The 17,508-nt window shown below is 42.5% G+C and overlaps 1 protein-coding gene across 2 annotated transcripts in view; it reads right to left on the bottom strand.

The window, feature by feature from the left end:
• Positions 1-17,466, bottom strand: part of LOC126355836 (mediator of RNA polymerase II transcription subunit 1) — a 168,864-nt gene extending 151,398 nt beyond the window's left edge. Inside the window, exons 1-2 of one of the 2 annotated variants that reach the window (XM_050006289.1) lie at positions 17,154-17,466; positions 16,937-17,058 (exon numbers count right to left, since the gene is read on the bottom strand). In XM_050006289.1, coding sequence (XP_049862246.1) covers positions 16,937-17,058; positions 17,154-17,211 — 180 coding nt within the window. In that variant the 5' untranslated portion in view covers positions 17,212-17,466. The remainder of the gene's footprint in view (positions 1-16,936; positions 17,059-17,153) is intronic. The other variant, XM_050006288.1, reaches the window with a different exon arrangement.
• Positions 17,467-17,508: the final 42 nt, after the last annotated feature.

The following is a 17,508-nucleotide window of genomic DNA, read 5'->3' as shown; positions in this document are numbered from 1 at the left end:
GCTTAGGTATGGGTATGACAGTACCTTCATGCCAGCATCTTGGAAATGTTCCATCTGCCCATATGGGATTGTACATATAAAAGGAGAAAGTACTTGCCCACAAGAGAAAGGCACTGCAACATCTTAGTGTGAACATCATTTGGCCACTGGGTGGAAAATCACATGGTCAAGCTCCTTCACAGTAAAGATGGCACTGTAACATTCACCATTCTGAGAGGAGAAGGATATCACTCAAGCCTTCTCCACTTGTTTCTGAATGAGGAAGGTGGGATGATAGTGGGTGCAGCTCGAAATCTCAGCAAAATAGTGGCCCAAGGTATTGGAGATAGCAATAGGTTGGCTGATTGATTAATTGAGGGGTTACGGGACTAAACGTCAAGGTCATCAGACCTGCAATTCCAAAGTTACTCGTGGAAGAGAGGGTCCGCCATAAGTGGACCGATCCAGTCAGAGTATTCAAACTACACTACTGGTCATTAAAATTGCTACACCAAGAAGAAAAGCAGATGATAAACAGCTATTCATTGGACAAATATATTATACTAGAACTGACATGTGATTACATTTTCAAGCAATTTCGGTGAATAGATCCTGAGAAAGCAGTACCCACAAAAACCACCTTTGGCCGTAATAAAGGCCTTGATACACCTGGGCATTGAGTCAAACAGAGCTTGGATGGCGTGTACAGGTACAGCTGCCCACGCAGCTTCAACGCGATACCACAGTTCATCAAGAGTAGTGACTGGCATATTGTGACGAGCCAGTTGCTCGGCCACCATTGACCATACGTTTCCAATTGGTGGGAGATCTGGAGAATGTGCTGGCCAGGGCAGCAGTCAAATATTTTCTGTATCCAGAAAAGCCCGTACAGGACCTGCAACATGCGGTCGTGCACTATCCGGCTGAAACGTAGGGTTTCGCAGGGATAGAATGAAGGGTAGAGCCTCGGGTCATAACACATCTGAAATGTAATGTCCACTGTTCAAAGTGCTGTCAATGCGAACAAGAGGTGACCAAGACTTGTAACTGATGGCACCCCATACCATCACGCCGGGTGATACGCCAGTATGGCGATGACAAATACACACTTCCAATGTGCGTTCACCGCGATGTCGCCAAACACGGATGCGACTATCATGATGCTGTAAACAGAACCTGTATTCATACGAAAAAATGACGTTTTGCCATTCATGCACCCAGGTTCGCCGTTGAGTACACAATCGCAGGCACTCCTTTCTGTGAGGCAGCGTCAAGGGTAACCACAACCACGGTCTCTGAACTGATAGTCCATGCTGCTGTAAACGTCGTCGAACTGTTCGTGAAGACAGTTGTTGTCTTGCAAATGTCCGCATCTGTTGACTCAGGGATCGAGACGCGGCTGCATGATCCTTTATAGCTGTGTAAATAAGATGCCTGTTATCTCGAATGCTAGTGATACGAGGACGTCAGGATCCAGCACGAAGTTCCGTATTACCCTCCTGAACCCACCGATTCTATATTCTGCTAACAGTCACTGGATCTCGACCAACGCGAGCAGCCATGTCGTGATACGACAAACCACAATTGCGATAGGCTGCAATCCGACCTTTATCAAAGTCGGAAACGTGATGGTACGCATTTCTCCTCCTTACACGAGGCATCACAACAACGTTTCACCAGGCAACGCCGGTCAACTGCTGTTTGTGTATGAGAAATTGGTTGGAAACTTTCCTTGTGTCAGCATGTTGTAGGTGTCGCCACAGGCGCCAACCTTGTGTGAAAGCTCTGAAATGCTAATCATTTGCATATCATGGCATCTTCTTTCTGTCGATTAAATTTCGTGTCTGTAGCACATCATCTTTGTGGTATAGCAATTTTAATTGGCAGTAGTGTATAAAACGAGGAACTTAAGACACACACACAGCAGAAGGTACAAGAGGGTAGACCACATCTAAAAACCGGAAACACACAGGAGAAAAAGAGCGGTCTTTCCATGGGGGAGTGATCATGGGTCCCAGCCCGAGAAAACATGAAGAGAGGCCCCAACCACAACCACCCTGCCCCTGCTCCAGGAATAAAGCAAAACCTTATGTCTGAAAATAAAAACCACTTTCATGGGGAAAACTGCAGAGCAGTTCAACCATCCATAATATTAAATTTAAGGAATCTGCAAGACTATACTTAGTATGTAGGGCCAAAAGAAGGGGACATTCCACGAATGTAGAGGATAGTGTCAGTCTAGCTCCCCAACTACATTGTGGGGGTCATCTGTTATGAAAGAGGAAACAGTGGGTGACGTTGGTATGACCAATGCGTAGATGGCATAAGACAGTGGACTCCATCCAAGTGGAGCAGAAGGAAGAGCACCAAATTATAGCAGTCTCCTAAATTGTGCGTAGTTTATTATTGACAGTAGTAGCCCACAGGTGTCATTACACAAAGAGATATTTACATAGATCCGCATATCTGCAGGTGGAATTATGAAAGAGAATGGGGGTAAGCATCTGGTTATCTAGCCAAACCATCAGCCAGTTTGTTCCATGTGATGCCCACGTGACTTGGGACCCAGGGAAAGACAACTGAGGAGGTGGCACGGCCAAGGTCAGAGAGAAGATCATGGATAGCAGAGACCGAAGGGTGATGAGGGTAGCATTGGTCAATAGCCTGCAGGCTGCTCATTGAGTCGGTACATGTTAAAAACACTGTGCAAACAGGCATGAGTAACAAAATGGAGGGCCCTGTTAATGGCTAGCAGCTCTACTGTGAATACACTACATGACCCCAGCAACAAATGGTTTTCTAAGCCAGCAGGAGACGTCAAAGCATATCCTTCCTTATCTATAGTTTTAGAACCATTACTGTAGAAGATGATGGCACCCTGGAACATTGTGAGGATGGAATGTACAAAACGCTAGAAGGGGCGACATAGACTTTAGGACCCTAGAAAGGTTGGTCCTATCCGTGGTCTAGGCACCATCCAAGCAGGGATTTGGGACGAAATAAACGGGGCACATTCCAGTGAGTGGAGGTGGACATCCTGACAGAGGGAAGTGAGACGTATTCCAATCAACAATCCCACCCATGGGTGGCTACCAGGAAGGACATCCCTTGTTTGCAAAGAAAACAGAGTACACAGGATGGTCAGGGAATCGGTGAATGGTGATTGCATATGAAACCAGGAGTTGGCTCTGTTGTATTTGTAGAGGGGTACCCCACTTCTGTGAGGAGACTGTCAACGAGACTAGTGCAAAATGCACCAATAGCCAGATGCAGTCCACAATGGTGAACAGGGTCAAGTATTTTTGGAAGGAGCCACTGAGTCCTAAACCTGATTTCCATAATCTAGCCTGGACTACATCATAGCACGGTAAGGATGGAGAAGAGTAGCATGGTCTGCACCTCAACATGTGTTGGTCATGACGCAGAGAGCAGTAAGCTTCCACATGCATGTAGTCTTCCGGTGGCAAATATGGGGCAGCCACATCAGCTTATTATCAAAAATAAAGTCCAAGAAACGGGTCTGTGCTACAAGGTCTAAGAGCTGGTCATCTAATTGAAGTTCGGGTTGTGGGGGTGCTGTGGATTGACAACAAAAAATGCATGACCTGTGTTTCAGAGGGGAAAAAATTGGAATCCATGGGAGATGGCCCATGCAGGGATTTGGCACTCAGCAGATGCTATCGAGAGGGAGCTGCACAAGATGCAAATCCTGAATGAAGTACCAACTTGAACCCGGAAGAGCCGGTGGAATTAAAACTCGAGGACAGAAGTCAGGATGAGGCTGTAAAATCCCCAGTCATGGAGATAACTAAATTGTGATGGCGCCACGCCGTGTCGTACGCCTTATGTAGGTCAAAGAAGACCGTGACAAGTTGCCAGCGGTTAGTAAAACCCTGTCGGATTGAGTGAATGGTCAGTTGGAGACTGTACCTCCTGGAAGCCACACTGATACAGGAACAAAAGCCCCGAGATTTGAGTACCAAGATAATTGGAAGCTAACCATCCTCTCAGGCAGTTTACAAAGTACATTTGCAAGACTAATCGGGCAGTAGCTGTTGAGAGACGAGTTCTTCCCAGGCTTAAGGACACGGGAAGCTATACGGTCTCGCCATTGCAAGGGGAAGGCACCCGTGAGCCAAATGCAGTTAAAGGCCCTGAGTAGATGTTGCCTCTGAGTAATGTTCAAGTGCTGGATCATCTGGTTGGAATCTGAGCTTGGGACTGTTTCAGGTGAAGAGGTAAGAGACTGCAAGAATTCCCATTCAGTGAAGGGTTCATTAAAGAGTTCAGCTTGGTGAGGGTTGAAACAGAGGGGGCATCTGCTCAACTTAGCATTTCTGTCTGAGAAAGGTAGTAGGATAGGAAAAGGACACCAATGCTGTTGCAAAGTGTGTCATGAGGTATTATGCAAGGACCAATGGATCAGTACACAGAGCACCTTGGAGGGCAAGACCGTGAACAGTGGATTATCGCTGGCAGCCAAGACGACTAAAGAGCTTAGACCATACCTACGATGAAGAGACATATGTCTCCAGGGAGGAAACATAGCACCCCCAGCATTTATTTTTACTCTGCTTAATAAGGTAGGGAGCCTTAGCACAGAGGCTCTTAAAAGGAAGAGGTTGGTCTGTGAAGGGTGTCGTTTAAATTTTTGCAGTGCCCATCGATGTTCCTGGACAGCGACTGCTATGTCCTTGATCCACCACAGTACCGGTTGACAATGAGGAGGACCTGAGGATAGGGGGACAGCCGTACTACGAGCATGAAGAATAGTTGCAGAGATGTCCTGCATGACGGCATCAATGCAGTTTGAGAGACAGCTGCCAAAGTGGGCAGCAGATGTATATAAAGACCAATTGGCTCTGCACAATGCCCAATGTGGAGGCGTGTCTGCCTGGTGGCAGCAGGGGAACGAAAATCTCATCGGAAAGTGATCACTGTCACAAAGATCATCATGGGGTGAACAATGCAGGGAAGCCATGTGAGCAGAGGAGTAGATTGTGAGATCGATAGCAGTAAAGGTGCCATGAGCAGCCCTGAAGTGGGTAAGGAAATCATCATTTATTTAGGAGAGACAAATCAAAGTCTGTAATAAGTTGGTCAATTATGAGACCCCCTACCCATCGAAGTGGCACTCCCCCACAGAGGGTGGGGTGCACTGAAGTCCCAGAGGAGGAGATATGGTGATGGGAGCTGCTGTTGAAGGCAGACAGTTCTGCACATTCTACACAAAGAAGTGACCTAACTGGAGCCACACGAGGTAGCCGTGCGGTCTAAGGCACTTTGCCACAGTTCGCGTGGCTCCCTGTCGGAGGTTTGAGTCCTCTCTTGGGCATGGATATGTGTGTTGTCCTTAGTCGTAAGTTAGATTAAGTAGTGTGTAAGTCTTGAGACTGATGACCTTAGAACTTACCACAAATTTACAAATTTTCCTATTTGGAAGGAGGTAGACATTGCAAATGGTAATTGCCAGAGTTGTTTGCACTCTAACCATTTTTGCTTCCAAACTGGTACAAATGGGAATCAGTCACTAATGACACTGGCGTGGTCCAAAGTGCAGATCCTTCCAGATGCTACCCCCAGGTGGGCACAGATCTGACAGAATGTCCGATAACCATGAAACGTTGGGGAGTGGTCATCATGGAAGTGCTATTTTGAAGAGCAAGACAGAACACAGAATAGGAGGAAACAAGGCATTGTATTTCCAGCAGGTGACGGTAATATCCATTGCATTTCCACTGGATTATCATATGGTAACACATCGTATGGTTAGACATAAAGAAACCAAGGGGAAGTCATGTCACTCGGTCAGTGGTTGTCACCAACAGGGATGACGTGACATCCATAAATAGGAAGTCAGTCTCAGGTTGTGAGGGCAGAGATGGTAACTAGGGGACAAAGGAAGGGCTTTGTCCAGGGACTTATGTTTCTTCTTCTTCTTCTCCTCCTCCTCCTTCTCATTCAGAGGTAGAGTAGGGCACGGCATAGAGGGAGAACGGGCTTCTGCAAGATCCCGAACTGAAAGAGAGCAGGCGATATCGGAGTGTACAGATGGTGTGTCTCTTGGCCAAGTTGTACTAGTAGGCTTCCGGCCTGAGAGACACCGGAGGGAGGGTCCTGAGAGGAAGGGGGGGAGGGGGCATTTCTTCAGTCAGGGAGGGGGATCAGCTCCCAGAGGGGAGGGAGTGGGAGCTGCACAGGGGAGGGGAGGGGAGGGGAGGGGGAGGGGAGAGGGGGATGGGACTGGGGAAAGGAACAGGTAGGAGAGGGAAAGAATGTAATACACGCAAAAGTTGATGACAGTGACAATGGATACAGTCCTGTCATATTTTGGTGAGCCTCAGCATAAGATAGGCGATCCAGAGACTGGATCTTCTTTCTCTCTTGTAAGCTAGGCAATCTGAAGAGTGTGGAGAGTGGTGGTCATGACAATTGACACAAACAGATGGTGGAACACAGGGGCTTCCCTCTTGGAGTGGATGTCTACAGTTACCACATAGAGGGTCCGCCGTACACCGGGAAGGCATATGCCCAAAACATACGCACTGAAAGCACCTCATGGGTGGTGGGATGTACAGCATCACATCACAAATGATTCAAATGGCTCTGAGCACTATGGGATTTAACATCTTAGGTCATCAGTCCCCTAGAACTTAGAACTACTTAAACCTAACTAACCTAAGGACATCACACACATCCATGCCCGAGGCAGGATTCGAACATGCGACCGTAGTGGTCGCGCGGTTCGAGACAGAAGCGCCTAGAACCACTTGGCCACAGCGGACGACACTTCACATCACATCAGTAGCATACAATCTTGACCTACTCTGGGAGGGTATCTGCCTCAAAAGCCTGAATGAAGGCGCCGGTATTAGTGTGGTTGTCTTTACAACCCTTCTGCACCCACCAAACAAAATGAACACCGTGTCACTCTAGATTAATACAGAGCTCATCATCAGTTTGCAGGATGAGGTGCCTATGAAAAATCGCTCTCTGCACCATATTCAGAGACTGGTGAAGGGTAACAGACACTGTGACATTGTCAAGACGATTATAAGCACGAAGAGCTGCAGATTGGGCAGCAGAAGACGCTTTAATCAACAGGGAGTCCGGCCCTCGACTTATCTTTACCAAACTTGTCCTCGATATTCCCCACAAAAAACAATGGCTTTGTGGTGGTGAATGTGTCCCCGTCCGTTCTAATACAGACCAGGTAGCAGGGCAAGCGTTTTGTCCCAAGCCAGGGAGTCTGGCCCTCCTTCCAGTGTGTAGTCAGGGGAGGGAAGGCCGCAGGATCATAAGAAGTAGTATTCAATGATTTGTTACCTCTCAAAGAGATGGCCTTAGAAGAATGGCCAGATTTTTGGAGCCTCATATGCTTCATGTGTGAAGCATCCACCCTGATAACACCCACTCCAATCAGGGGCTCTCCCCATGGACACCACTGAGCCACAGCAAGGGCCATCTGGCATGGCAGCTAGTGCCTGAAATTCTGATGCTCTGAAGTGACAAGCAACCACTCCTAGGCACACATGGGGAGGCAACAGCTCAGGTATCAGAAGTGTGATCCCTGTGTTGTCAGGGTACTCAGTCAGATGGGTATATAGCAGCCCCATCATATGGACTGGCTTCAGGTGCTGGTGAGGAGTTGGAGGAGACACAGCAGAGAAGGAAGAGGGGAAGGAAAAGGGGAAGGAAGGGGGAGAGGACTCCACACCGTAGACTAGGGAGGAAGTTCTTCCCCAAATGGCTAACACCAGAAACAGAAAATTTAGAACTGGAAGTCAAAACTCAAGCAGGGACCTAAATGCCACAAAGGATGAAAGGGAACAGGCAGGAGGAACAAATTGCAAGCAATACAGGGAGCTAGGTGGTTAGCCAAGTCAACATAAATCAGAACACAGAGAGGGGAAGGAGGGAGGAGGGGGGGGGGGGGGGTAGGGAGGGCCACTGTGAAGAAAATGCAGCCAGGGAAGGAAGAATGGACTGCAATAGCTTGGGGCCCCTGCGCACACGCATGACAAAGGAACCATGAGCTCCATGGAGGGGAGAGGGGTGGGGGGGGGGGGGGGGGCGCACACAGCAACTGCTATGGTCAGGTCGGAAATCATGGAATGAATCTTGATCCCAAAGAGCTGATGGAGGTTGCACCACATGATGAAAGAGATAGTGAAACTGTTAATAGAACTAGTAAAGGAAACTCAGCTACCTTTTTTGTTATCTGGAAGAATGCAAAGGCACTGTGCAAGTAGCTGTTTCTAATGAATACAGTTCACCATCGAAGCATGACAGTTAAAAATGCAGAGAGCACATCTCACGCGCAAATCTCATAGCAGAGTGCCTCAGTCTACCAGGGGACTAGGACACAGCACGCTAAAGAAGAAGTGCGAGGTATGAAAAACTCTGCCATAGTAAGGATAACATTTGTAAGGTAGTCTACCTAGTCATCGCAACTGTGGAAATGTTGGTCATCGAAGGTTGTCAGGGAGAAGTAAAACCTCCAGCCAGCCTTAGAAAGCTGCCGACTGGGTTTACATGCACGTGAGGTACGAGTAAGCAAACGGGTTGCGAATAGGCTCATATGGAGTCTGAACGGAACATTGGCACTCCGGTGTTAAGATAGATGAGGTTAAGTTGATGGAGAAGGACAGCCAAGTGGGAACCTCTTGGATAGGTTCTCGCAGAGCCCCAAAGGGGACGATAGGCATTAAAGTTGCAGAGCAGCAAAACCGAGTGAGGGAGCTGACCAATAAGCTGGAGCAAATGGCAAATGATGAAAGGATGTAGAAGTTACAAAGAGAAAACATGAAATGAGGAAGGAAAATGTGAGCTGCTACAGCTTGCAGTGGGGTGTTCAGTGAGATGGTTTGGCTATAGACATCATGTTGTCCCGAATGAGCAGTATGACTCCCCCATGATGTGAAATGCTACCCTCGGGGAGGGGGAGTCAATGTGGATCAGAAGGAAATGCGGGAGGTCGAAGCAGTCACAAAGATGCAATTTTGTTTCCTGGATGGAAAAAACAGCTGGACATTGTGATTTCAAGAGCAGACATAATTCTTCCTAGTTGGATCTAATGCCATGAATGTTCCACTAGAGAAAATTCTTGCTGGGGAAAGAAGGATAAGGAACAAATGAAGGGCAGTCACCTTGGTGATTGCCGAGTACCAGCCTTTGAAAGCTCACTGCTACAAGGTGCAGAGGCTGTAGGATCCTGTTCCATGAAATCTATGGAGGTATTGGCATTATCCCTGAGTTGGCCTGCAGACTCCAAGGCAGAAAAATGGTAGGCAGTGTGCACCAGCGAAATGGAGGTAAGCTGGGTGAGGGTATCAGGTAGTGATAGTCAAAATTTTGACGATGACATGTACTCATGTCAGATAGTCTTATATTCTGACAGAATGTAAGTTATGTACATTCCTCACCAATTTTTATAATTACGCTACTACCTTAATAAAATGCTTGTTTAATTATATATATTCATTTTTGTATTTTTTGTGTTTAGGTAACTTTTACAGTGTTACTTGAAAATGGCCCTAAGGCCGAAATTGCAGTCGTAATAATCAATATTTCATACAGTCAACGGTGACTATGATGTCTTTTAAGAAATATTATATGACTGTGAATCCCAACCATGAGAAGTTAATTTTTTCCACACCGTTTTCTTGAATGATTTCTCCCAAGTATTTAAACCGAGAAAACCTTTTTATTTTCCAATATTTCATGTTCAAAACCTTTGGTACTGGTGTCTTGCATGTCATATATCCCGTTTTTTTTTTTTTTTTTTTTTTTTTTTTCAAATGATATTTATAGTCCTACTTTTTATGCAAGTTATTTATGAATTTCAATTTGTTTTTGATCTATGTTAACATCCCTAGTTAAAATTGCTTGATCATATACAAAGGCAAGGCAGTCTATTCTGATATTACTTCTGCCTAATTTGATTCATTGATCTGTATTTTGACTGAACTTTTGCTCTCGACATTCAGTTATTACCTTTTCCAAAACACAGTTAAACAGTAATAGGCAGTTAAACAGTAATAGGGAGAGTCCCTCTCACTGTCTAACACCAGTCATTATATCAAATGCTTCAGGAATTTCTCACATGAATTTAACTTTAGAGCTAGTGTGGGTTAACGTTTCCTTAATCAGTGTTGGAGTTTTATTATCTAGCACTTGTTCCTTTAAAATTAGGAAAAAAGATTCACCATTGACTGAGTTGTAGATCATTTCAAAATCCACTAATGTACATACACCTCTCCCCTGCCCTCCATCTAACCTGCAGCACTTAACTGTCCGCCACCCCCACCATACTATCCCTACCCCTCCCCACTCCAGCCTTCTCCTTAGCCCCACCCAGTCGCCACTCCCATCGTGCACTGGTGTGCTGCTCTAAGTGTGGTTTCCATTGCCTGAGACTGCAGTCATGTGTGTGACTTGGGTTTGCGTGTGTGTGTGTGTGTGTGTGTGTGTGTGTGTGTGTGTGTGTGTGTTGTTGACAAGGGCCTTAATGGCCGAAAGCTATAATTGTGAGAGCCTTTTTGTTGTGCCTATCTGCAACTCAGCATCTCCGCTATATAATGAGCAGCAACGTTCCTTCTCATAATACTGTTGCATTCCATCCTGGATTTTCCATTGTTTAATTTGTACATACAATATTGGTACTAGAGATCCTTCGGTGCCTGAGAATTAGTTTTAAATTAAGAATCTGCTCTGGACAGGATCTTTTTGGTGTAAAGCCTGCTTTGTATTCACCAATTTTAGGTTCTAACTGTTCTTGGGCTCGACCAAGTGAACACTGCAAGAGAATTTTGTATGTGACCAGGTGAAGAGAGATTCCTAGGTAATTGTTAACACAGGTTCTATCCCCTTTTTTATGCAATGGATGAATTAGGGGGTTTTCCAGTCTTCGGATAATTTCTAAGTTTGACAGATATGTCCTATTAGTTGAGTGATCTCTTTTATAGTGTTAGGGTTGACTGATTTTAGCAGTTCTGCAATTATACCAGCTTCTCTGGGTGCTTTATTGTTTTTAAGTCTCTTAATTTGTTTTGTTATTACGATTTCATCACATTCTTTAGAATTAGGGTTGGTGGTGTTACTTATCTGTGGTTGGAATTTATTCATTGGTTCTGGACAGTGTAACAGTTTTTCAAAATAATTAGTAAGTATCTTACAATTTTCCTGGTTTTTAAGAGTCACACTGCCATTTTCATTTTTGAAGCAAATAGTGTGATGTTAAAGTCATTAGTTTTGTTTTGAATGTTTCATAAGAGTGTCTTGTATTGTTCTTTTGGAAATCTCTTACAGTTTCTAAAAGTTGGGACTTTTCGTTATTTCTTTTAGTCTGCCAAATTAATTTAGATGTTTCTTCTGTTACAGTTTGAAAGGTGGTGTACATTTTTTTCAGTTTAGTTACTATTCGAATATTTGAATGCCTCTTGCCTAGAATTAACTGCTATTTCACAATTTGTGTTCCACCAAGGTTGGTTTTGTTTCTTTTGAAGTGAAATTACATTTTGTGCAGTTTCGATGAAATTTTCTTTTAGGTTTTGCCAATTGTTAGATTTTTTGTCAAGTTCACTTGTAGCAATGTCCAGTGGACCTAGGGATGTTTAGGAATGTGGAAATCTCACATACAGATGTATGACACAAGTGACACCCATCACCTGACCTTGTTCAGAGTCCATGAGATCCGCGGAGCGCCCCATTCTGCTCTCTCACAACATCTAATGACTACCGAAGTCACTGATATGGAGTACCTGGCAGTAGGTGCAGAACAATGCACCTAATATGAAAAACATTTTTTTTTTTTTTTTTTTTTAGGGTGTCCGGATACTTTAGATCACATAGTGTAGGTATAATTTTAAAACTTTAATCAGTAATCTGTAAGTTTATTGAGATTTTGAAAAATAGTGTTGCATATTTAAAACGAATAATCAGGATAGCGTTACATTATACACTGCCAGACAAAAAAAGCAAAGCAACCAGAACATATGATAAAATGTCAATGTAGGGTTACTCCATATACACACACACACACACATCTTCGCTGTGTTTGTAAATGATTAAGAATTGACAATCTCTGTGGCAGAATGGCCACCACAGTGTATTAGTGATGTTCATGTTTAGTACTATTAGTAGGTCTGGTAGGGTATATAGGGGGGCAACAGTTTCAGATGCTGAGTGATCACTGTGAAGAACATGCAGATGTTGAGTACACACGTGAGACTGTGTTCTCAGCATCTAACAGAGTTTGAAAGGGGACTCATTGTGGGTCTCCATTAGATCAGAAGGTTGAAACCTGCAATATCCAGGTTTGTGGAGCATTCAGGTGTGACAACGGCCTGATGATGGACTGCATGGAAGTGTGAGAATAGGCCTACTCATCATAAAGCCCCAGATTTGTCCCCAACAGAACATGTGTGAGACTGTTTTAGTGACAGTATCCAGGATACTGAGGATCAGTTACAACAGGAGGACCAGATAGCCTCAGGAGAAGATATATATTGGCTTTATGCCATCCTCAACCAAATTAGTGCATGCATTTAGGCCAGAGGGGGTGCAATGTCATACCAAAAAAATTGGCTCATACCACCAATTCTTTGTAAATTTGACTCAATTTTGTAATCACTGAAATAACATGAAATACGCTCCCAATTCATGAACTATCATTTTGTTTCCTCCTTCTGGACACTTCATTTTTTTCTGGCATTGCATATCGATCAAAAATTGTGTAGAAGCATATGCAGTAGTCAGTGTGTCATCAGCAGTACAAGGTAAGACAAAGGTGTCCTAAGCCAGAATGTTTTTTGAAAACTTTGGGGCTATACTAGGCATGGTCCTGATGGAGGTGATGCAATTTTGCTTTCCTTTGTACTGACTTCCCAGCCATACAGAGTGACCTACAGTTTAACACTGCCTCCAAACAATAGTGCAATTTGGCATTTTTCCACTCTGATGTATCTTCGCTATGGACAAAAGAAGCAATAAGTGGCAGAGAATAAAAATTCTTTGGGCTGACTGGGGCTTGAGCCCAAGTTTTTCCGATAGGTGGTTTGATGCTTATCCAGTTAAGACATACTGAAGCCTGAAATACTACCATTCATCATTGAAACTAATTTTTGGAAGTAAAGGTTTTGGTATCAGACTGATTTGTAGCACAGATTGTAACATAGATGAAACTCGAAAGTGAAACTTTGCTGGAAGGCAACAAATGTGTCAATGCAGCAACATATTTCTTTAGGAAAAACATCTAAGTTGTAGAAATGGACTGACATTTAGCATAATTTGAAGTCAAGTTTAGATTCAAATTCATAGTTTGGTTGTGAACTGGCAAGACCAACAAATACTGCACAACAACAATCTATTTTTTATGCAATGTGCATTTTGCATTTGTATTTAACTTCCCCCTGAAAACTCATATTTTCCCACAGAGGCCTGAAGTTTACAAGTTTTTAATAGTTTCAAAGCATTAATAATAAGAATTCCCCCTCCTCCCCCTCTACACTGAAAACCCCCAAGTTCGCACAGAGGTCTTGATACTTCGGAAGCTAAAATATGCATAACTGTATGGTGTAATAATTCCCATACAGGCTCTGCAGTGCTGACGAACTACTGCCTCGCTGATAGTGTCAATTTTGAAAGCTGATGTACTTTATTGTACATACGTATTCCTCACTACTTGTCACCCATGTAGCAACCAAACACCTCAGTAGATTTAGTTTAAATAAAAACTTTTGTACTACACCTGTGTGTAATTAGGTGACTGAAATACTTCAGAATCTTACACCTGCCTATTTTCCCATCAATATCATCTGAACAGCATATACATTATGTAACTCATTTAAATATGAACAAGGAATTAAAATCATTCTGTCAGAATGTGCAAATATTAGAGTTGTTTGTTTAATTGAGCACTGTTTTACTGAGGACATAAAATTTTAAACAAAATAGAGAATTTCAGAATAGCAAGTAGCTTTTGCAGAAGAAACAAGTCATGTGGAGACTCATGTATACTTCTACATAATGATATAAATTATGAAACCAGAAATTGTTTTAATTATTTAAATGATGAATTGTGTTTGAGAGCTGTTGTGTAGAAATACTGTACTCACTCGCAAATGTTATAATCATCTCAATATACAGAATTCCAGAGATGCCAAAAACACAACTATTCTCGTCTTCAAATTATGCTAGAAGACCTTTGTAGAGCAAAAAGAGAAAAAAACTGCTACACTTCAAGATTTACTGACTTAGTAAAGAAATATGGTTACAAATTGAATTTCTTTGAATCTACCAGAGACAATGGCCTATCAGCAACTTGTACTCTTAATGTTCTAACTAATTATATACATGAAGAAGTGTATAAATTTTGTCTAGATCTAGGTATTTCAGACCTTTGTGCGTTGTTCATTGAGCTGCCACAGGCAGGCAGCAAACATTTCCCATATGAGAACTTTAGCAAACAAAACTTTTTTAAGAAGCTAAAAGGGGAAAAATGGCCTTTTGATCATTGTAACTCAAGTGATGAAAACTTTGAGAAATTCCTAAACAGTTTTCTTGGTGCCTTTAATGAAACATTTCCACCAGACTCTGCAGCAATAAAATCACAGATAAATTAAAGTGGTAGAGCATAAAAATTTCCAGTGTAATGAAAAGGCAACTACACAGAGAATTACAATATAATAAATATATTGATTTAATAACAATAATAATAATAATAATAGCGTGTGACGGGGGCCTCCTGTTGGGTAGACCGCTCGCCTGATGGAAGTCTTTCAATTTGACGCCACTTTGGTGACTTGCGCGTCAATAGGGATGAAATAATGATGATTAGGACAACACAACAACCAGCCCCTGAGCGGAGAAAATCTCCGACCCAGCCAGGAATCGAACCGGGGCCCTTAGGATTGACAGTATGTCGCGCTGACCACTCAGCTACTGGAGGCGGACATTGATTTCGTTGAATATGTTAGACTCTATAAAATCATATTTAAATGAGTTATCAAAGCAGCAAAACAACTGGCTAATAACAGCCTTTGTCTTATTTTTGTAATTTAAAATTAGCCTGTGTGGCCAGCCATTAAATCTGAGTTAGGTGTTGAAGCCTGCAACCAAGAAATTTCAAAAATTGACATCGAAGGAAATACTGTTGTAAGTCAACATGGGAATAAAAATTTGTAATAAATTAAAAGGGAACAAGTTAATGCAGATGAATACAGTTCCACTTAAGAGAAAGCTATATGAGGCACAGACACTGAAATATTATTACTCAGTGGATGAGTTCATGCAGAACAAAATGGAAATCTGAGCTGGACGCAATGTGTTACATACACCAAGAAATATCCTTATAGTGTTATTATTTATTTTAATGCTATTATTTATTAGTGTAAAATTCATTGTAGTAGTATTATACATTTTTGACATGTCCCCTGTCCACAAACCACATGGATTGCAAATTATGTCATGAGATGAATAAAACATAATTCCACAACTGCAGTATTGGCACATTCCATATCATAATGAATTATCACAAAAACAACTCATGGAACATCCAAATCTTTATGTTTTTGTGGCAATCACAAACAGGGCAAAAGATGTGTTAAGCTCATCAGCATCCCCCAAAAAGAAATGCTTGCATACCGCCTGGTGTACATGCATAGAAACCATAAACAAACACAGTGTCATACCTCACTGTTTTGCTAGCAGTCAAGAAGAAACTGTACATATTAGCTATCTCAGTTGGTCTTCAATTCATTTTTGATGTTATCACTATCAAATTCAAAAAAATGTCCAATATACAGCAAATGTACTCCTTGCCATCTTATCATCGTTGAGGTGCTACTGGGTCCAAATTCTGATGGAGCATGGTCTTGTACTTGAGTTAAAATATTTCAATCTGCTCAAAAAACTCTGTAGATGTTGCTGAATCAGCCTGTCTGTTATTAAAAGCTGCAATGCCGTGTTACACACTGTGAGCTACATCTATCTCCAGGCTCTGCAAACCACAGAGTATTTCCCATTGAACTACATATAATCATTTTTACGTGTTCCGTATTGTGTATGGAGTGCGGGAAGAATGCTTCAGTGTATGCTGTAATTAGTCTAATCTGGCCCTATGTGAGTGATATGAAGGGAGCTGTAATATATTCCTTTGTATACAGGCTTTTGTGGAATAGCTGGCACTTATCATCAATTATCTTTTGGCGCAGGTAATTTGTAAAACAACATTTTCTAGAAAAAAAGGTGACTAGAAGATGACTACAAATAAACATAAGGTAAAATTAGTTGAATGATCATGTTATGAGACCCAACATCAGCATCAAAGCATGCTGACTGGTAATATTTTCTTTCAGTAAGTAATGCCCCACTAGATGTGAGAACATTATTAATTAGCTCAGTTACATAAAAATGACTAGTACTGGTCAGAACGTTGTTGGGCGTATCGTGCAGAAAATTTTTAGATAGCCTCAACCATCATCAGCAAAAAGATATTTGAGTGCAGCACTGTCCAAGTAAGTGCAACAATGCAGAACACAAATTCGTTTTTGTGCCAGCTGTGAGAAAAGCTTGTCTTCAGCATTATTATATTTGAGGCAATCGTCATAAACAACATTCAGAATTATTTCAAAAGGAATTTATCAAAATTCTGCAAAAACAAGAAAACTTAAATATTAACATTTTGAATTGTCTGCAGCTTTAACTAATTAACATCTTACTTGACCTAAAGCTTGCTTGGTTCTTTGCTGCTGGATGGCAGGATTGCCAGTAACACATTAATAGATACATGGGCAGAGGTGTTTCCTCGATTCACGAGTTAGTCGTTGGGAACTGATATGTCTATTTATCCATAAACTATCAAACAAGACATTCCCTGTCAAATTTTAAAATAAAGTTGGTAGCGTGGATGACATTTCTTCATTATAAGCTAACAAAATATTTATATACAACTTACCAATAGTGCCATACGCACCGCCTTCGCACATTCGACGAAGGATTTGAACTGGCTTGATTTGGTGCGCAGTTTCTCCATCAATAATTCCATCTGCCATTCTTTGCTTTTGTCGAATGACGGGCCTTTAGGAAATAATGAAGGCACATTCATTAGCCAGTACTTGGATCTATTTGGGAATGCGATTTATTTATTTTTCATATAACAATGTTTCTCTTACCGGTTGGCTTCTGATTTACTGCTCCTTCCGAATAACCTTTAATTGGGTACGATGACATTTCTGTTTACCGTCGCGTTAACAATGAACCACACGCTTTATGACTGAAAATATGGTTTATCACAGTTTCACAAACCACTATAAAACTTGCCAAAAAGTATTTAGATAGCGAGTAAAACCGCTATCGTCCGCAATAGTAGCTTAATATTCCGTTTCTGCGGTAGCAAATGGGCAATATGAATGTTTAAAATTAAAAACAATATTTTATTCGACGATGCAGGAGTTTGTCCACTTCACCCCACAGCAGCTTCCCCAACAAACCAAAGATGACTTATGAAGCACAGAGCTGAATCCCAAA

Source organism: Schistocerca gregaria, chromosome 3 (assembly GCF_023897955.1).
Source record: "Schistocerca gregaria isolate iqSchGreg1 chromosome 3, iqSchGreg1.2, whole genome shotgun sequence".
NCBI classification, from domain to species: Eukaryota; Metazoa; Arthropoda; class Insecta; order Orthoptera; family Acrididae; genus Schistocerca; species Schistocerca gregaria.
This window is presented reverse-complemented; position numbering and strand designations above follow the sequence as displayed.